This window comes from Tinamus guttatus, unplaced genomic scaffold (assembly GCF_059628265.1).
Source record: "Tinamus guttatus ecotype Peru unplaced genomic scaffold, ASM5962826v1 Tinamus_guttatus_pri_ptg000288l, whole genome shotgun sequence".
Classification (NCBI taxonomy): domain Eukaryota; kingdom Metazoa; phylum Chordata; class Aves; order Tinamiformes; family Tinamidae; genus Tinamus; species Tinamus guttatus.
Genome location: NW_028288822.1, coordinates 4,349,477 through 4,371,505, shown reverse-complemented (window position 1 = coordinate 4,371,505; position 22,029 = coordinate 4,349,477). Strand labels below are relative to the sequence as shown.

General features: G+C 37.8%; 1 protein-coding gene and 1 non-coding gene across 2 annotated transcripts in view; both read left to right on the top strand.

The window, feature by feature from the left end:
- The window catches only part of LOC104578392 (N-deacetylase and N-sulfotransferase 3), a 48,891-nt gene extending 35,202 nt beyond the window's left edge, over positions 1-13,689 (top strand). The window contains exons 6-13 of the mRNA XM_088527683.1: positions 241-423; positions 2,247-2,343; positions 3,205-3,328; positions 4,521-4,695; positions 6,119-6,289; positions 10,181-10,290; positions 12,001-12,103; positions 13,295-13,689. Coding sequence (XP_088383809.1) covers positions 241-423; positions 2,247-2,343; positions 3,205-3,328; positions 4,521-4,695; positions 6,119-6,289; positions 10,181-10,290; positions 12,001-12,103; positions 13,295-13,414 — 1,083 coding nt within the window. The 3' untranslated portion in view covers positions 13,415-13,689. The remainder of the gene's footprint in view (positions 1-240; positions 424-2,246; positions 2,344-3,204; positions 3,329-4,520; positions 4,696-6,118; positions 6,290-10,180; positions 10,291-12,000; positions 12,104-13,294) is intronic.
- A 6,142-nt stretch (positions 13,690-19,831) lies between these two features.
- Positions 19,832-19,962, top strand: LOC148594163 (small nucleolar RNA SNORA24). Its single transcript, XR_015913559.1, has one exon. It is a non-coding gene; the product is annotated as a small nucleolar RNA SNORA24 (small nucleolar RNA).
- Positions 19,963-22,029: the final 2,067 nt, after the last annotated feature.

Here is a 22,029-nt window from a genome sequence, read left to right as displayed (position 1 = left end):
TGCCTATCCTACTTCACTAAGGGTTCGTAGTGCCTATTCTACAGTTTATTTCATTGATTGCGTTGAGCTGACTTGAGAAGGAGGATTTAATTTAATGAAGAGCACAGGTAGTAAAATCTACATCAACGTAATCAAAGTCTTGCAGCTCTAATACAAATTAGATTTGTTTTATCTACGGTTATTCTGCCATCTAGTGACACAAAGAATCAATGTATGCTTTGCTTATTTTGTTTTTTGAAGATTAGCATCTTCATGACACACTTGTCTAACTATGGGAATGACCGCCTGGGATTATACACCTTTGTGAACCTGGCCAACTTTGTTCATACCTGGACAAACCTGAAACTGCAAACTCTTCCTCCCATTCAGCTGGCTCACAAGTACTTTGAACTATTCCCTGAGCAAAAAGATCCTCTCTGGCAGGTATGCAAGCTTGCTGATGCAGAGATCAGGGGAAAAGATAGTTTTGCTATGTCTTGTTGTTGTTGTTGTTGTCATCGTTGAAGTATTTGCTACAGTTTTTTGTAAAGAAAAATGGTCATATTTACTAGCTGGTTCCATAAAACAGTTTATTGAAGCTTGAAGAAAGGGAATTGTTTTCTCTGTCACTTTAATTGCCATAAAGATACAGATAAATTAGTAGGTATTAATATGCATATTTAAAGTGGTCTTTCATTCATTTTATTTGGGGCTTTACGCTTTATGAATGGGGGAAGATGTGTCATGTTGTTTCTTTTGTCTTCTCCTTCTGGAATTGACAGGAATTAAGAATTTCTAAAGAAATGTCTCTGTATAATTTAGCAACTTATCATTAATGAAATGACTTTTTTTTCCCCAAGAGTATGAGAGCATCCAACAAAGCAAAAAAAAGGGACTAAGATCAAATACTAAAATTGACTAGCCAACTAAAAGAAGATGAGGACAGTCCCTAAAGAGAAACCCATGCAGGAGCTAGTGAACACTATGTTCTTTCTTTTGTACACTTTCTGTGACAGTTCAGTCATTTCAGTGGAATTCAGTTTGAGTACTATTGATATAACATATTCCTGCGTGAACAGTGGCCCAAATATCCTAGGAAAACTTAGTGCATTTATCTGATAGGTTAACTACCTTACCTTTCACTATGATATTTCGCTTTTGAGCTTTATTAAATCAAAGTAAAAACATATTTAAACTTGCTCACTCAGATGTTTTGGATATTGATTTGCCACTTAACTGTGAGTACCAGATCAAAAATTTGAACTTAAGTACACAACTTGAAATTCACATCATTTCTGTATAAAGCATTGAACCAGGTCAGGGAAAATGTCAGGAATTTTGCATAACATATTAAGAAGAATGGATTTTTCAAAAATGGGAATTAACCCAAATGACCTGAACACTTAAAATTTATAAATTTATAAGTAACATTCATCAGCATACAGTGAAAGCTGTGTCCTTTGTCTTCACATAAATTTCTATATAAATGGTCTTTTTTTAGCCTAGCAGGTTGGTAATTCTCTTCATGTCAGCTAAGTACTGCCAAAAAAAAAAAAAGGTTAAAAATTGCTGCTATTGGTAAAACCTAAATTTAAACTAGTACAGATGTAAGGCAGCACAAGAAAAATCTGTTAAATCATGAATGTCTTTGGATTCAGTGTAATTTATTGATTTGGACTAGAGGCTCAGAATACATATATGTGAATGAAAATTAGAGATACAGTGTCCTTAAATTGTAATTTGTTTGCTGTTTCATTAAAAAAAAAAAAGAGTGCATATGCATCGTGAAAACTGTTGCAGCAGTATAAAAGAAAGAACTGGAGTTGGAGAACTCATTAGCAAATTAAGGGTTTCTTATTTCTGTGTAATTGGTCAAATGTCAGATTTTGAATATCTTAAGTATTTTGGGTCAAATTTGCCTTTGGCATAATTTCAGTGAACATAATGATGTTTCAACAGAAATGACCTTGACCAAGTGTCTGCTGAGGAGCTGGGACAGCTATATATGTAGAAGCAGATCAAAATGAAAACCACATTTCTGCAGCATACTTGTTTGAATGTGTTCCCACAAAAATCCACATAAAGTTTGTTGTCTTGTAACATTGCAAATACCTTTATGAATTACTGAAAGCATACTTTAATAAATAGTACTTTCTAACAAGAATGTGTTCATTGGAAAATGGGTAAAAAGTATAATCAGAATTTAAGAATCATAATAGGTATCATTACCAATAAAATTCTTAGTTTTTGCTTTTTTCCCTTTTTAGAATCCCTGTGATGACAAACGTCACAGAGATATTTGGTCTAAAGAAAAAACCTGTGATCGGTTACCGAAATTCTTGGTTGTAGGACCCCAGAAAACTGGTGAGAGTTTATTGTATTTCAGCAAGATAGGATATATGTAAGTTCAGGTAATTATACCAGACAATTAGTCTTTACTCAGAATGCTCTGTAGAGATCCTTATCATCTGGTAGCACTTTTAATTTTCACACATCATCCAGATTTAATGTAAGTTAAATCAACAGACCTTACACATTTTGAAAATGCAGTTTTCCAGAGTGTGCCACTTTTTCTTCGGCATAGCTCAAAATGAGTAACACATTCACAAAGAGATCAACCAGGTTGACAAGATCTTGTCAGAGCTGAGAAAGGAATGGAGTTATTTTTCAAGTCATGCATTGTTTGTTAACTATATGTTTTTGTCTGTCCTGCAAGTAAACCCTCTAGTTTAAGAAAACTCATTATTTCATAGCACTTAGTTTGTGTCAACAAGTTCCTAATGGACAGTTTGAATTGCAAGGCTGCGGTAGTTTACAATGAAGTTCATAATTTATTTCCTTCACCATAATCAAATAATGCATATATCTGCTTCCTGTCATTTCTCCCGTTAACCTATAGTTACTGAGGGCAAGATTTTCCATCATTTTCGTGATAGTCCTGAAAAAAACAATAATTATTCTTAGAATACTTTTTTGTGGGGGAAAAAAAAAATCAACATTGGCTCTTTATATTCTGTTAACAGAATATCCAATATGTAAATATCCATATTTACAGTGCTTTAAATGTCTGATTTAAAAGCAGATTTTTAGGTGACATAAAAGAGCATACCTTCATTGAAGTGACAAGTTTGGTCCATCTGAGGATATGACCTAAAAAGGGTGCGTATGGGTATTTCTTTTATTTTTTAATATTTTTTTTAATCTTGGACTTTTATCCTGTTGCAGGTACCACAGCTTTGTATTTGTTCCTGATCATGCATCCTTCCATCATTAGTAACTCCCCCAGCCCAAAAACCTTTGAGGAGGTACAGTTCTTTAATAGAAATAACTACCACAGGGGGATTGATTGGTAAGATGGGTTATTAGTATAAATATAAAAGTTTATATACTCTGCACAATACAAAAATGACTGTTAGTACTGTTAGTAATGTTAACTGTTTATTTAGAGGCAGTGAGATAAAAAGTAACCTCTTAAAATGATAAATTGGTGCAAGGGAATAACAATCTCACTACAGCATATCATAAATGCACTAACTGGTCTAAGACTTTCTTGTAAATATTCAAATATTAATATATTCCAAAGTGAAAATAAGAAAATAACAAAACATGTATTTCTTAATTTTCTTGTTTCTTTACAGGTAAAAACATTCTAAACATTGTTCTGAATATTTCTTATAAACATTTCTCTGACTTTTTGTTTCTTGTTACACATGCCTTTGAAATTAGAACAGTAATAATTGTTATTTCTGAGCTCTGGAAAAAAAATCAGTCCTTAAGCATGATCTTCAGAAGAGCTTGCTATAAATAGCATTTTTCTTATCAGTGCAAAGTTTAATTAAAAAATCAAAAAAATAACATCTGTCGTTTCTTCTGTTCCCCACCAATAATGAATGGTGGTCTGAAGGCTATGGGTAAAGAAGTTCGCGTGACATAGGGGATTGTTGGGAATTACTTTCATGAGGAAAATTCACAGTGAAAGGAAAAGGCATATAACACATTTCCGCAAAAAGGTCATTCATAGAACAATAGAACCATAATAAAAGATATCGTCATTTATTGGGTGATTTTTATCTGATGAAGCTGTGGATTTTGTTTTTTTGTTGCATCTTCCACATATTAACAAATTCTTTTCTGCTTTTAGTAAGAGTGATTCTCAACCTAAATATTTCTTCTTATGGTGTTGCACTGTAATTGATGTCAGCAAAGGACCTTGTTCACAAAACTCATTTTTTAGGGTTGACATTGACAAGAATTTGTTCTGACTGAAAACTGAGAACTCACTAATTTTAAGATGTATGAATATTGTAACATTTTGTTCCATTTACCAAAAACAGCTTCAATACTTACTTATATGTAGCAAAAAGAAGGAAGTTGAGAGCAAGTAAAATATGATCAAAAATATAATGCAACATCTATATGATTTTATTTGCATTACACTGTCTCTTATTTCAGTTGATTATTCTAGAACACAATATATTTATCAGATTCACCGATCTTGCTGTGATTTTTGAGTAGTTTTGATAATGATGTTGCTTTGGTAGGTATATGGATTTCTTCCCCACTCCTTCCAATGTCACCACTGACTTCCTCTTCGAGAAAAGCGCCAACTATTTCCATTCGGAGGAAGCTCCTAAACGAGCGGCTTCCCTCATTCCCAAGGCCAAGATCATCACCATCCTCATTGATCCGTCAGATCGGGCGTACTCCTGGTATCAGGTAGGCACTTGGAAGAAAATAGAAGGACACAAGTCGAATAAAGACATGCCAGGTTTTCACCTTGAATCCTGTCCATGCATCCTCTCAGCATAGATGTATATAAAGGGTTTCTACAATATAAACTTTTACTGGTCTGTCAGTGTGCCACATATGATCTTCCATGGGATGAAGTATCTGTCAATGTAATTATGTAAATCTTTTAAAGCTTAAAATAGCAGCAAATAAATTTCAAAACTGCCTCTAATGTAAGCATGTGAAAACGATTGCTCAATTATGTATGTAATCATCTCTTTAAAAAAATAGTTTATAGAGCCAGTTGGCCAGTTCATGCCCAAAATAGAAGATTCATATATGCTCTGGTACCTGTTCTTTTGCAAACACCAAATTAAAAAACAAATGGAAGCAAAAAAAAATTTTAAAAATGAAAGATAAAACTTCTAGCTTAAATGCATCGTGAGCACTGAGTATTTTTTGGAAAACATTACCGCAATGTTTTATTTTAATGTTCCATTAGTACTATAGCGCTGTAATTCATTTTTGTTATTATATTGGGAAAAGCCATGTTAATGCTAAATGAAAATTGTGCATGTCATAAAAATAAATATGTTCCCCAGATTTAATTTGTAAAATTTATACAAAGTAATAGTAAATATTTAGTAGGGATTACAAGAACGTGGCTAATATTAAAAGGAATAATTGAAGGTTAGGTTAATACATCCATGGATCCCCAGTGAATTCCAAAGAATTAGGGAAGATCATTTACTGACATCTATTTTTAAAGGCTAGATTGGTACCAGATAGTTTGATCTATATCTAGAGCATATGGGAAATTTGAAGCAAACATAGTGAGGTTTGTTTAGGATGGACTTCTGCTTTTCCAATCCTGATCCTAATTAATTGCTTTAATTTAAGATAAGACATTTTCTTTCTTTTTGTCTACTGATTTCGCCTGGAATTTGGCAAAATACAGATAAAATAATTAAAGCAGGGTAAAACTACAAATACAAACAAAATAAAGCTCTTAGATTTCCTGTGACATGTTTTTCATTGTTGTTCTGATGAGAATTAATCTAGAAAAAAAAAGTGAAACTACAAGAAACAGAACTCCTTAGTATTTATATTTGTTATGCCAGAGTGATTTGTACAAAAACCACTCATTGAAAATAAACATCTATTTTGTTATTCTGTTAGCATTCTGTTCAGTTATTGCTAGTTTCAGTCTATCTTGTGATTCCTTTTGATAGCAAACAGTATTTGTATTTCAACATTTTCAACAAATGAATACAGATGGGGTCTTCTTAAATAACTTTTAGTGTAAATAGTTACTCAAGGTAAGTTTGTTTGGTAGGACTGTTCATGCCATTTTTTGTATATCTGTGACTTCATGGTCTGTGAAGTTCCAGCAATACAACCTCTTTTACAGCATCAGCGGTCACATGAAGACCCCGCAGCTCTAAAATTCAGCTTCTATCAGGTGATCACAGCTGGACCTCGAGCCCCTTCTGAGCTTAGAGCTCTCCAGAAGAGATGCCTAGCACCTGGATGGTATGCTACCCATATTGAAAGATGGCTAACTTACTTCCCACCTTATCAGGTGATTAAGACTGTAACTGCATGTCCTATTCATGTCTATGTAATATTTTAAAAGATTATTTTTGTAAAAGTATTACTTAAAACCGATCATCAGGGATATTCTAGATATCCTAGACCATATTTCAAAACATTGATTACTCATAGCCATGTTCTAATTGGTTGTCTTGACCTTACTAAAGATACCATGACCCAGCACCTTACAAGTAGGAGCTTCTGCAGATCAAATTAAACAAATAATCTGCAGACTCAGGAAGCTTCACTGCTGCTTCTTGAACACTCTTCTACCCTCAACTGCCTTTAATAGGGAGCTGTTTTCCATTTGCTCATTCTTTCATTATTTTATTTCTGTCTTTTTAATGGTTCTGTTGAAGAAAACAGAGCAGGCAGGCAGTGCTTCATGATCACGTTAGTACCAGATAATCTATTAGTATTTCCAAAAGGAAAAATGATGGAAATTAACAAGAATGTTCAATAATATTTCTGTCTATTCTGACTGGTGGCAAGGCATTAATTAACTAACACCATGGAATGTCAGCTAGGCTATTATCCTCCCTGTTCAGAAGAGGCTTGCTGTCTGAACACGCTTTCCAAAACATCTTTCCTATTTAAAATGGGGTTGCCCCATGGAAATGGGTGTAATCTAGAGGAGCTGGAACACAGCTTTAACTGCATCAGTGTCTTCTCCCACTTCTTGGATCTTTCATGTGGTCATTTCCCAGTGTGTCATCTTCTTAGGCTGCAACTATAGTAGTAAATGTACATGAGTTCATACATTGGTCCCTACTGCTTGATTTTAGCACATTTCTGGCAAAGTTTTGGCCCATAACAAAAAGTATCTTCCCCAAAACTTCCAGAGTACAGGTCTAAAGATAAGAAGAACCATTACCAGTAGGGAATCTGGACAATAACCAAACTCTCTGGCCTGTTTTGGGGGATGAGAGGGTTTAATAACATGGATATAAGTCATGCCGTACCACTTGGCCTCAGGACCAGAGAGCTGTCTAACAACTGACTGGATTTATTTAACAGTATCAGTAAAGTTTGCACGTACAAACACTGGTGCGTTTGCCATTTTGGGCACCACCAGGTTTTTAGATGTATTTATGGTCTGCCTAACAGAACTCTTCTCTATCTGTCAGAGCACTGTGTCTCCTGCACACCTTGGAAAGATTTTTGGGGAAATTTTTACATGTAACTGCCCAGACCAACGCACCCACATATGAGGGCTTCTGATAATGGATTCGGCTTGTCCACGCACTTAAGCAATTTGGTGCATTGGTGCTCTTAGTCACTTACTCTGAATCCTTAACTTTGTTTTTCTGTGTGTCTTTGAGTTGCAAAGGGTATGTGTTTGGGGATCCGTAGTTTTCAGTACAAGTGTATGTAAGCAACTGCATCTTCTCAGCAAGCTTCAGCTGGCAAATAACTCACACATTATTAGTCTCCTTCTGGCCTACATAGGATCAAACTCAAAAGATGTGCATCCTAAACCCTGAACATCCTCTGGTGTACAAGACTGGACAGATGATAGCACATTATCTGCATCTCCTTGGTAGATTTATTTCTGAAATGGATGTTTCTGACATTAACAGTATGCCTGGCAGTAATTCCCACCCAACATTTAAAGATTAGTTCAGCTGAGGCTGATTAGTTGGCTGCAGGCTGAACCTTCTGCTTATTCAGGACTAGCTTAGCTGGGAGAAGTTGGCTGGAGTCTCTGCCTTCTGCTCTCTGAGAATGTGCCAAGGAAGCTCTGATGCATCTAGTAGATATTATTTTCCACATAATCTCTTTCAGGCCAGCCTTGGAAACTCCATGAGTTATACAATATTGTAATATCATGATACTAATGTGAAATTCTCTCCATCATGCTTTTGTTTGCTTTTCTCCAAAATATCTCCCAAGTATTGAACAATGTGCAACATCAAAGAATTTTTTGCCAGATTTTACATCTCATAATGATAGCAAAGAACTGGTAGCCTTATGTTTTCTGTGTAAAAACATGAGGAATTGACTTGCATTGCAAAAGCAACAAAGTACGGTGGCCACATCCAAACTTCTTAGCAAGTTCAAGGAATTGCTGAAGAATAAAAAGGTTATATAAGGCAAAGCTAAAATCACATTAAGGCAAAGCTAAAATCACATCAGCTTAGAAGTATAGCCCTATCTACAAAATGAGAGCTTTAAGCTATCAAAAGGAGCACTTACCCAGGCTATCTAAAGCTATTTGTAATTTTTATTGCTGTATAAATAGTAGAGCATCTACTTGTGTGGCTGAGCTGTGATTGTAATGTCTGTTGGAAAGTCAGTAGGCATACAGTTAGTGATAGAAATAGTGTCAGGGTAGGTAAAAGTGATAGCACTCTCTTCTTAAGTGGTACTTTTAATTTGCAAATTTTGGAGTACTTGCAATTTTTTTTCAGGTGTTTGATTCTGTATGATGGTCATCAGGATGAATCACTAAAAGTTCAGGAAGGTCATGTAAAATGAATCTGCACCTGTAATTCATTGCTTCAGTGCAATACTATAGAAGAAATGAGGACCTGTCATGGTGAACTCCTTCATGATCGAAAAGATACACTAATGCACCAGCTCTACTAGAAATAATGCAATGTTGCAGTAATCATTATTAAGAAAACTATTGTCCATTTGAGATGTTTTTGACCTCTGTGCTATGAAAGTTTACTTCTCAGGAAGGCAGTAGGTTTGTTTTTCGAGTCAGGCAACCATAATGTATCTTGCTGCAAAGACTTCTAGGGTGAGTCACTGCTTTCTGATTAGCATGATACTTGCACACGTCCACATTTCTTAAACCACATGCTATGTATGAGTAGTCCCAGAGATTGCATGTGCAAAAGAAAACACATTTTCTCTCTTTTAGTTATGCTATGAAACGTCATAGTTTCCAGAATCTAATGAGTTTCATCAAAACCTTAAAGCAAGTCATACAGTTTTAGCCTCTCTCCTTGCATAGAATCATAAAAACCAGCTTCAGTACTGCTTGCAGAATGAGACTGTTCAAACTATCTGCAAATATATTTTGCACCTCCTCTTCATCATTGCATACAATGGAAAAAGCAGAGGAGTTTCCAATACAGAAAATGAAACTCGACCAGGCCACTTGGGGCTTATTTCTCTTCCAGCAGTCACAAAGTCCCAACCATACTGTGCCATCACAGTATCATTTAGGCATGATCTTGTGATGGATAAAATCATCACATAGAGTCTGTTTCCATGAAGATTCACCTTCAAGTAGAGAGAAGGCACTATCTGAAGTAGCCCAGTGTGAATACGTAGATGGTCAAGCACTTGAAGAAGAAAAAGACATTGCCTACCAGTACTCAGCTTTCTTAGAGATGTGCTGCATATTCCATATCCACCTACTGTCCTGCCTTAAAGACTTTCTAACATATAACTTTATTAATATTCTTGTAAAGTAATGTGTATTTTTGAAAGTAAAGCATTCCATCTAACATTTACCTACTATTTTCTGTTTTGGTCATTTTTGGTGACTGGCTTTTCAATAAGTCTCTAGCATATGTGTGTGTATGTCTGTATGTATGAGAATTGTAGGCTATTTATCCAGATGTTAATACCTTTTATCTTGGCTAGATAAAACTTATTCAATTTCCTTCCAATACTTCAAATCTTTCCAGAACCTTAACTGTTATTTCTCCGTTGTCACAACATCTTCCAAATTAATATTTCAGAGTTAAATAACATGCCATTTCTCCAGTTTGCAGATCATTAATAAAAATAAATAAAACAGGAATTTATGATCATTTTCTGGGACAGCTCTTTCCATGTAGTGTATGAGTTCGACAGAAGTGAAAGTTTTCATTTGAAGCACGAGATGATAATTTTAAATTAAACATCTATTTATTTGTTGTAGTTGTTAATTATTGATGGACAGCAGCTGAGAACCGACCCATCTACTGTGATGGATGAAGTGCAGAAATTTCTGGGAGTCTCTCCGCATTATAATTACTCTGAAGCCCTAACGTAAGTTAACTTTATCATCATAACCTCATGTTGCTATATTCTTAAAATACCAGTGGCCCGTAAGTAACCTTAATAAAGCCTCTTATACTTTTCTGTCACATGAGCCATGATTGGGAGGTATTCTTCAATGTCTCAAAAGAGCACAATTCAGGGTCATATTTTCTATGAATCATGCACTGAGTCACTAAATGTGGAGCTTGACTGTTAACAGAAATAAAATCTGACAAGTGGACAGAGTAAGTATTGCTTTGTGAGAACCATATATGAGCTCTGGATGAATAAAAATAATTTTTATTTCCATCAATAAAAGAACCAATATGCATAAACAGAAAGGAAAGAGAATTAGTTTCTCTTTATTTTCAAGATCAGTTGCAAAAAGGATTCAGCAATATCAGTGTCAAGTGTAACATCCATTCTGCATGTCATTAGCTCCCACATACACAAGTGCTTTGGATTCTGACAGAGATTTGATTGCTCTAAAAATAAGATTGATAACCTTAGGCTACTCTTCTGAATGCAAGTCTATTGTCTGCCTTTATAAGAAGTTCTCAGAAAATAATGTTTTTATTTTCTAGGTATTTCTATATTTAATGCTTTTATCCAGTTGTATCCTGTTCATTTTTGTAGCAAAACAGACTTTTATATTTAATGAGATAGTCAGGTGCACCATAAGGACATAAAGGGCCCGATTCACCTGTGAAGTGTATTGAAATTATGTTTTTTTTTTTTTTTTTAATCCCAAAGACTTTGATGCGGATACTGTGAATTAATCCCACTTGCATCTAGTTTTGTAGCACACATTATTTATTTCATTTTTGTCTTCTCTTGAACACAAATAATCTTCATGGAAACAAAGCTACTTGTTCTGCTAAAACGCACTGAGACCAATGACATCAGCATAGTTACATGAATAATGTATTTGTCTTTAAATGTATTCATTCTGTCATCTCTTTTGGCAAAGATGCACACAATATTTTTTTCTTGTAACTACTTGTAACTAAGATTGCAATGCAGTAACATGAAACAAATTGCGCTTGCATTTATGTATCCTTTCTCAAATAATTCATTTTTTGTAACTTGTGAGTTTATAGTGGTATGCAAGGTAAGTAAATACTAACATACCAAATTTACAGAATGGTTGTGAAACAGTAGGAAGTGAAGGATAGACTACTGATCTTAACATACATGTATTACAGAGATAGGTAAAACTAATTAGGATGGAAAAATTTTGTGCTGGTCTTGATAAAAGCAAAGTCTGTCCGGCTGAAAGAAGTGCTTTATAGTTTAGCTGGCAGAAGTTCTGCAGGAGAGAAGATTAAATCAACTGCTCTGACCAAGAGCAGCTCGTCGCTAGGTGTGTTACTTCCTGCCTGTAGTAAAGCTTACACAATGTGCAAGTTACTGGCAGAAAGTATGGTAGATTCTGTGGCATAGTTTATTTTGATTATTATTTGATTTAATCTGTTGAAGGCGAACAGCATATACCAGTGTCTCTGCTGCAATATTTTGTTCAGTTCCAACAGTAATCTTCAGCTCCTCTGTTCACTTCCGTTGTTTTCCTTCTTTTCCCAAGTTACTGTTAATGCCAACTTACGGTGAAAAAACAAAACAACAACAAAAAACTATTGGAATATGGGAACTTCATTGATTTTGTTTCTGAGTTGAAACCATCACTGTTATCTGTTGTATTTGAAAATGTATTTGTTTCAGGTTCGATTCACATAAAGGTTTCTGGTGTCAGCTCCTGGAAGAAGGAAAAACCAAGTGTCTTGGAAAGAGCAAAGGTAGAAAATACCCTCCTATGGATTCTGAGGTAAACCATTATTCTATTTGGCATTAAATAAGGATTTAGCTGCCACCTGTGGCATACTGCACAGGCAAAATATTAAAAAGGGAGATAACACAAAATTCACTTCCCGTTAGTTATTTGACTATATTTAAGATAGCCAAAGTATATAGACTACTTCACCCTTTTATTTCAAATGAATAATATTCAGGTCATTAAAAAAAATTAACAGCTTCTAAAACCTGGCACCCCTTAGAAAAGTAAGCTTAGAAGCACTGAATTTCCCTGAAACCTGGTTCCTGGTGACTTAACCAGCAGAGGCTTCACAGTGCCTTCTTTTCCACAGTCATGATCAGGTATGTATGTTTGTGTCTGGCTCTGCATCCCCGAGAGTAGTGAGGGCATGACAATTAGTGTTGACTCTCATAAAGTCGGCTTTTAAGAGGGATTGAATTCTGTTTCTATGATATTTTGTAAATGTCTTCCTCAGACAAATGTTAAAATTAAATAATTTCCCTCAGGTCAAATGTTGCAGCCTGCGCTTAGGGGCAGTTCATTCTCCTTTTCCAGATAGAAATTTTACGTTTAGTCTGTCCTATGTTTATGTTTCGTTTAGTCTGATTAAAATTCAAATGAAAGCTTACAGTTTTGAACAACAGTGAGTATTAATGCAGCATGTAAGCCCTTTTTTCTTCTTACATCTGTATAAATCATAAATGACTTTACAAAGCTCAGTAGAATTATAACAGGTATAAAATCCATGAGTGTGAGAAGGCTTTTGACCAGAGACGGTTTTTGTTATGCTTTTCAGTTCTAAATACCTCTGAATATTGGGGATACAAACTGGCAGATGCCTCAATACAAAGTGATTTTAGATGCTCTTTATGACATTCAGTCACACTAGGGTAAATTCGAAGTAGTTGTGTCAGTTTCAGAGCACTTCTTAACTTGGATTGGATTTTGATGCTCATTTTGAATATCCTTTATTCTGCAATTATTCCTGCAATTAACTTTTGCAGTTCAGCTTCCAGACTGAAGAGCTGAAAGTTGTATGCACTAGGTAGTGTAAAAAAGTATAAATTACTTAAGCGAAAGTAAAGTTTTGACAGGTAAAACAAACTTCAGAACCCAGAATTCATAGCTACTTTAGGCATTTTATTAAGTAAATTTTATTTAGGCAGTTTATTAAGTAAAAATAACTGTTTTTAAATCCATCAGTGCAGGGCTTTTCTGTCAAACTACTACAGAGATCACAATGTGGAACTGTCAAAACTCCTACACAAACTGGGACAACCTCTACCGTCATGGCTGAGACAAGAGCTGCAGAAAGTAAGATAGCATTGAAAAAATCTCTCTTCCACGCTTCAGTCATCATGCCTAAAGTCTCCAGTAGCTACCAGAAGGTGTTGTAAAATATACCTCTTCAAAAAAGAGTAAAAGAAAAAAATTATTTCCATGTGCTGGCATGTGGATTGTGAAATGTGTGTGTTTCTTAGAACTTTGGTGGGCCACAGTCTTTCTCACAATCATTTCTGGGCCTGTGGACTTGTGGACTTCTGTGCACATGTGTGGAAGTCAATTGCAGCTGGTGTAAGCTTCAAAGATACATGACCTATCCAATGTCACCGTAAATATTTACACTTTTATATTGTGTCTCATGTATGTTTTGCAGCCCATTGTTGTGCCTCTGACAATTTTTCTTAATATTTGGTTATTGTGTCTTGCATAAAGTCAGAAAATTTAATGCAGCAGAAAATGCCAAGTGTACTCCTGCCTTTGGAATCAGCTTGGCAAATACCCAAAGTATATATCCTAATATGCTAACAAAGTATATACTATATATACATAGTATATATAACAAGGTAGCATATACTAACAAGGCTGAGGAGCATAATTACCACATACAGCTTAGGCGGGCACAGCCATAAAATTCCTGGAGCAAAATCTGGAATGCACAGGCTAAAGCAGTGTAGCAAAAAAAGGATGCAACCTGTGATTATAGCCTGCAACAGCAAAATCTTACAGTGCTATAAGAACCTCTATCTGTAATTACTGATTTTTCTTTGACTGAAATGTCAAAATACAGCAGGTAGACTGTATCTGAGCAGAAATTTAATTGGACATGCGAAGCACAAAAGTTGCAATATAACCTTTATGGGCAATATTAAACTCTAGCTGTTGTGAACCAAATTGAAATAGCCAGACTTAATACTTCATTCTGAACCCACATTGCTATAAAATCAGGAATGACTCCATGAAAATGAAGTAAAATTTCCTGAAATGAAGGAAAAACTGGTAAAGAGCAGGAACAGATCCATACTTACACTGCCTTAATTTGCATGACTATTTTTTCCTTGATTTGCCTTCAACCTGATCAAAACTGTAGCATTTTCCAATGCTTCCAATTTATGTCAGTTGCAAACTTCTGATTTCACAGTGTAAACACTGGTTCTGGTTATTTTTTTAGAAGTTTAGTATTAAATATTAGGAATAAGCTTTATAAAAAAAAATGAACACAGCTGTAACACTTACAAAATTAGGCTCTAATCATGGAAAAGGCTAATACCCAACCTTACACTGATGTAATTTTGGGAATTTGAGTGGTGCATCTCACAATACATCTCAGTTTATCCTGAGATAGTCTGATAAAAAGTACTTAAAAATTGAGAGAGGAGATGACTGAAAATTTCTTCTACATGTTGTCTTAATGCTTCTTCATGGCTCTGAGGGTATCTAAAACACATGAAGAAGTGTGAAAAAATACCAGGAGAAAGACAATTACGGTTCTGAGTGCAATTTTTTTTACAGTAACCCTGTAATATTGCCATAATTCGTTTTAGGATTAATAGCTAAAAACATGCACCAAATGGTGGAAACATTTTCGGAGTCTCAATTGTTGTTGTTTTAAAATATTTATGTAATCATGCAAGTTAACTTTCAAAGTAATGGAATGAAAATGAGTCTGTTATTCCCTAAATAGAAAACACGTGTTGAGATCCTTACTGTACCTCTAACTGATAATCTTTATTATTTATTGATTTTTGTCTATGTAATATCTGGTTCTAATAGGCCTGTAAAGAAAAAAATCTAGACAAATTCGCTGTATATAACATTGTTCTTTTTGCAGCACATTTTGCTAAAGGAGAATGCATGACAAGGACCTGCCAGAGTACGTGTTCTTTTAAGATGAACATCCTTATTATTTATTAGAGGAGAATTTTCATTCCACTTTATTCACTGTCACGTGGGTTAGGTCAAAAAACTGACTTGTCATAATGTACTTCTAATTTGATAAAAGAAACACTCTAAATTCTGAATATCTGTAAATGCAAAATTTACAGCTCATGTGCCGCTCAAGCGTCTATATGGATTTATTACAACAGAACTAAATAATGGGACAAAACACTTGGGGTTTTCATCCCGGCATGACTGATTTTATCCTTGGTATAACCTAATTTACCGTCACTCAAATATTTTTAAAAATGAAGGGATTGCACGAAACTCATGTTCTGTGTTCTGCTGCCTCTGCCCATGTTCTTTAGAGCAGCAATTGTACAATAGCAAAAAAAAAAAAGGACAAAAATAGGCTTTATCAAGCATCTGGGATTTTCGTGCTGAGGTAATTTCTTCTCTGCATACTGACTGTCTCCTACGTGTTGGAGGCTTCAGTACGCTCACAGTTGCGTCTTTCTTTCCAAGAATGCCATTTCTCTCTTCTTTACAAAATCAAGGCCTCAGCGAGATGAGACTGATGAGCAGGCCACCAACGCTGGATAGAGTGGTGGTGTGTATGTGCACATCAGTCTCATCGTCCTTCCCGGAATTTACTACAGGAAAGCTGACACGTCCCAGAGCTTCGGCCTTCTGTGGTGCCCTCACTGAGGTCTGGTGAGGAATCCCTTATAGCTAAAGCAGCTCAAGGGCTGTCAGCCTGGAGCACCCCGAGCATAAGCTCTTTGCATGCACAGCCTTGGCCTTGGCCGGACTAGCTCTGGCACCTAAACGCAGGGCTCATCCTGTGGAACGAGTGCTGGGATGGCAGTGAAAACCAATGAGGAGCAGGCAGCGGGGGCTCTCCTATGGCTTCTGCCCTTTCCTGAGTACTTGGGCAGTTCTCACTGGATTCCTGTGGAAACTTTACCTGAGTCCATACTATGAACAAAGTACTTTGACCCCCTGTCCCTCGAAGTGTGTCCCCAAAGGGCATGATCTTCACCAGTCCAAGCTCCTACTGAAATCCAGCTGCTAGACTTCAGCATCTCTAGAAATGGTGCTGCAGGGCTAGCAGCTTGTCCATTAGAAATGCTCTTCTCCCACACAAAAGCAATAGAGAAGCAATGGTGAATTGGGCCGGTTCTTTGCACTTCTGATTTCAGATGTCAGATATTAGTTACTTATAAAAAGATAGTAGGAAGCCATTTTTTGTCTCCGTAACTGTTCTCTTTAAATATGTTCTTACATTTAATATGGAGTTTACAAAAGTAGAAGTGGCTTTTAATATACAGTAAACTTGGTGATGAAGAGTCTAAACAAAGCAAGCAGACAACAGCTCGATGTCATGTTATTCCACAGCTAGGACACGTGTGCAGGGCTAAGGAGGCAAGTCGTACAACATACAGTATTATCTGACAAAAGTTTAACCTCTTCTGTTCACAACTTACCTACAAGCCAGGTGTGATCTGCAGAAACAGACTATCTATCTAATACTTTTAAGAAGTATTAACACCTACTCAAAACAAATAATGAATCTTCACAAAGGAGCTCTATTTGCTAGTCAAAGTGAGGTGTTTACTGTGGTTGGTAACATAGCTGTAGTTTCTGTTCCCCTGGTAGATAACTGCACAAGCAATTTCTTTACACATACTTCATGTGAGCTTCATAATTGTTTTCATAAATATGATTCTGAAACTTGCTTTACATGAAGGACTGTGCCAGTAAATATCAATGTATGACTATTAGCAGGAAGTTACCACTAGGGGGTCTAAACACAGAGCCTGATATGAATTCACTTAATGATCTGAGCAAACATTCCTGAAAATACTGTGATATTTTCCCAGTTCTACTTGTGCAGAAATAATTAGTTTCACTGATTTGCAGAGTAGCTCGTACAGAATATTCTTTTTCATTGCTTAAAAATGTGAAACTTCCTCAGGAAGAAATTAAATAGATATTTCGATGTTTATAGATGTAATATTCTTGTCATTCACATTGAATGAAAATTGCTGGAAACATTTTTCTTGAAGTTTTTTAAAATAAAAATAGATATTATTCTGATAGTGGCATGATCTATGAAGTGCAACAATAAACTCTGATAAGAAAACGTACTGCTGTGTGGAGCTGACTTTTGTGTTCATGAAAGTTGTCCTTTTCCAGATTTGTTAGCAGTTATAGCAGCTTGATTTTCAGCTACAGCACAATCCAGGAACATGGTAGAAATATGAAATATTTTCATAAATGAAAAGTACTGCTAATTCTCTCTATGAGTGAATATTACTGCGTTATGCAGATGCTTGTTTTACTGCTTTTGCCTCCTGCTTACGTTTCCCTTGTTGTGCCTACACTAATGTGCTATAGATGCATTTCCAGATCTTGCTATTTTTAAGAGAATAAGCAAGCTTTATTTAAATTACTTGCCTTGGACATTTAGTAGTTTTGCCATTGCAACCGTCTACACAGACATGAAGATACCTTTTTTAGAGTGAACTTCTTCAGACAGTATGAATCCATCAACAAATTTGTAACAGAATAGAACTCGTATGTATGTACTATGGTGGGCAAAGGATGCTGAAGGAGGTGTAGAAGACACAAAACATTGTTAACAAAATGTTTAGTTCACTCCAGAGAAATGATGTAACCTATACACTCAGAAGTCTAAGTATCTTTGATAATATCCAGAGCTATAATGTCTAAGAATAACAGAAGTGAGGCAGTGAGTAATAGAAAAGTACTAAGCAAAGGGAAAATATCTTAACTGCAAGTAATACCTAACTGACTCCAATTTATCCTCTTTCATTTTTTCTCCAGTCCCAAACTCTTAGACCTCAAAGGTGAATGGGGCTTTTTTTTTTGTCCTTGAAGACTACATGGATGACGAAGGCACGGCAGTCAGCATCGAAGGACAAGTCACAGGAACAGGAAAAGAAAAATCAGGTGAAACCAAGAGCTAGGGAAAACTGTATGGAGGAGGGCTTTAGACAAAGTAAGAGTGTTAGATTTAAAAATTTGTAAGATCGATTCTTTTCCACTATGTGGTCTGTTTGTTCACTTCTTTCCCCATCTTCTTTTTTTTCATATATTCTTTCCTCACTTCCCTGTTTTTCATTTCTTTTTTCCCCCCCTCATTCTGCTTCTCCTCTTTGCTTGAAAAATTCAGAAAGGGAATAAGGCACATGTGTGTTAATTGCTTGGCTACCTGCCTACTTAGGAAAGCACAAATTTCATAAATGTGAGAAATTCCACAAATGTGATCATTTAGGTCTGAAAGTATGAGTCTTTTCTAATAGGTATGGCCTAGTTCAACCATGAAATAGGTGCTTAGTTGAAATTCTCTTACTTGTTATGAGGAATGGATCTCTTCATGGGTAAAGAAATCTTTCATTCTGTCTGCTTAGTTAGCGAGAATGTATCCTGTTGTGCCTCACAGCAAAATTTAGCTTTTATTAGCTAAATTCTCAACTGACTGATTCCAGGACCAGAAACCAAACCAAACCAAACAACAAACACATACACACACAAAGAAACAACACTTGCATAGGTTTTTATACAAGCATGGTGTATTTTAGCTGTAAAACTCTCTGGAGGGAAAACACTGCAAGCTACAATAGGAGGTACCAATCTCTGCGCTTGAGATAGAGTGAAACAAAGGCGCTCACCGCACACAGTGCAAGATCAGAGCAGCTGATGAGGCACCGGGGCCGCAGAGCCCAACCTGCCCCTGCCCTTCGTGCACTCTGAGCAGCAGTTTCATTCTAGGACACTGCGTGAGCATCAGGCATCTATGAAGTCTGACAGGCATTTACAAAAACCTACCCTCCTGGGACAGAAGATGAGTGTAATAGTGTAGGCCCCCGCAGCCTGGGGTTAGCTCTCCAGTGCTCCTGTCCTGAGAGATCTGCTGAGGAAGATCTGTCCCGGTGATGCAGCCCCGCGGAGGTATTTTAGGTTCGTTTCATTATAACCGAGAACCCCTCTCCCTTAGTGCACGTTAAATTCTCCCCTGGAGTCAGGGCACGCAGCAGCTTTAACTCCCCCCTGCAATAAGCACGTGGAATCCTTCCCTTGGGGGTGGGACGCGCATGCGCCCGCGCCGCCGAGCCCGCCCCGCCGGGCCCGGCCCGCCCTTTCCGCTCCCGGCGGCGCCGCGTGCGGAGGTGCGCGCGGGTCTCCTCGCGGTTTCGGCGCGGCCGTTGGTGGCGGGGGGGCTGCTGCGGCCGCGGCGCGAGCCCGGGCCGTTGGAGGTGGGGGAGCCTTCGGCGCGAGCCCGGGCCGTTGGAGGTGGGGGAGCCTTCGGCGCGAGCCCGGGCCGTTGGCCGGCGCGCGGGGCGGCCGCGGCGCGAGCACGAATGTTCTGGGCGCGCGGAACGACCGTTGCGGGGCTCCGGCCGCGGCGCGTGTGCTGCCCAGGCGTGGCCGCGCAGCGGGGCCGCGGAGGCGGGCGGAGCAGCGGCGCCGGCGCAGCCAGGTAGGGCCCGGGGCCCGCGGCGGGTGCACCGGGCGCTGCGGGGGGCGGCAGGACATGGCGGCGGCGCGCGGGGGCTCCATGGTCTCATGGGGGCTGCCGGCCGTGGCTGTTCCCCTTCCTAGACATGGAAGAGCAGCGGCTTGCTAATTGGCAAGGCTTTTACCGTGCCGTTGGTATCAGTTGTTGACTGTAGCAAGTAACACGCCGAGCAGGCAGAGGCGTGTGGGGCTGGTGGGCTGAGCTTGATGGTTTGGCTTTTGGAGTCTGGTCCTTAAATATGTCCTTTTTTTTTTCTCTCTCCCAAGGATCTTCCAGAGACGAGCAACTGTTGCTGTGTTTTCCCAAGGAAGAACATTTTATGCAGTACGTTTTGCACAATAAAGGGTTAAGAATGAAGTCTTGAGCAGGCACAGTTTCAATTTAGCAATTATATTTGGCAATTAAATTGGTGAGATTTGAATTATTGCCATAAAAATTAAGGTGTAGGGATTTTTTTGTGTTTGTTTTGTTTTTATGCTTGATCTGTGTGTGGTTATTTTTTATAAGCCAAAAGTGACATCAAGAGCAAAAGTTAGTGTAACTAGGAAGAAGGGCTTAGGTACATTCAGTATATTAGGGTAGTGAGTCATAGTAAAACAGATGATGCCTGCTACACTGGAGGCATATGAATCCAGACTTTTGGGAACCATCTGTAGAAGTGTCCTGTAAAGACAGAGTGTTAAGAGACACCTGGAACTGAGTGGAAGGAGCAAATAGCTTAATTTAAGAGCGGATCACAATTTGTAGGAGAGCATTATGCATTTCAGCAGTCTTTGCTGGCTGTTGTGCATGGATTTTCAATTGCCATATTAAACTTTTTTTTTTTTAACAGGGCTGAAAGTTCCTGAGTTGTGATGACAGAAGATGACTGGGTAAATTTCACATTTAATTGTAGGAGTAGCTATGACTAGAATTTTAATTATTACTTAATTATGTATTTAATTATCTGGCATAGATGGATTTTTCGAGCAGTAATATTTCTGGTTACCAAGCAGAGCTGGCAGGAGTTAATTTTAGGCTAAGTGTTAGTCTGTCTTCAGCCCTAACAGATATGAGCTTTTCTAATTGAGTTCAGTCCTGGAGGCTGAATGAGATGACCTGCTGTTTCTCTCATCTTTACTAAGAGCACAGATGGGCTGGCATGTAGCTTACTGTGCCTCAAATCTTGCTTGCTTGTGCACAAACATGAAGGAATGCTGGTAGGGTGAGCAGCTCTACAGAATCTTCTGGTGCTCCAACTTCATGTCTGTCACTGAGTCTCAAATAACTTAATGGTAACTGTAATGAATTGCAAAGCTGTAGTCTACCTTGTGGTTGGCCATGCTGCAATACCCTTAAATCTGGTGATAGGTGTAAATTAAGTGGTGGCTCTTATGCTGTCAGAATATGTTAACAAATCTTGCAGCAAGTACATATGTGATGCATAATAAGATGAAGGTAAGTTTGTGTTAGGTCTAGAAAGCAAATGTGACCAACTGCAGCCATAATCTGTATGTACACGCCAATGTATAGCATTCACCTGTGTCAATAAAGAGATGCTGACTTTCCCTCCATGTGTCACTTCTTCATTACAAGACTGCTAGCAACTGAGTTGGGAACTATGTGTGTGTTCTGGAATTGCTGATGTGTGGTTGAATTGCTTGGCGTGCGTCTGGTCCTTAAGTTTGCACCATAGTAATGACAGTTGATACACTGGGAGCCATTTTAGCTGCTCTTTCTGTCAGGCTACTGGTGCAGGGGAGAACGTCTGACTTTGAATGTTGCTGGTTATGCAGTGTCAGGCACTGAGGGATGTTTTATTTAAGCCATATTCAAGAGTATGTGAAGTTCTAATAGATGGTGAATGGTTGCAGAATTGGACAGCCTGAGTGTTTCCATTCTTCCCCTCTTAGGTAAGGCATGTTCTCCATCTCTCTGCTGGCATGTGGAATATCTTCCACCTATTGTAAATCTGTGAAGCTCCAAGAGGGCTCAGGTGGACTTGGCAGTACTTGACAGCTGAGAAAAAGGCAGTATTTGCTGTGGAGCTGCTAGGGTACCTCTGGACCTTTGCAATTTAAGCAGCAAGTGCCTCTGAAGAAATCGCTTCACATGGGAGGGTTAGCTGTGCTCTGGAGTAGGCTGTCTAGAGAGGTAGCTGTGTCTAGAGGTAGGCAGCTGTGAACTGTGTGTGTGTATGTACTTCCTGCCAGGGATGGCAGAGTACAGCTGAATGTGTATTCTGTGTGAAGCT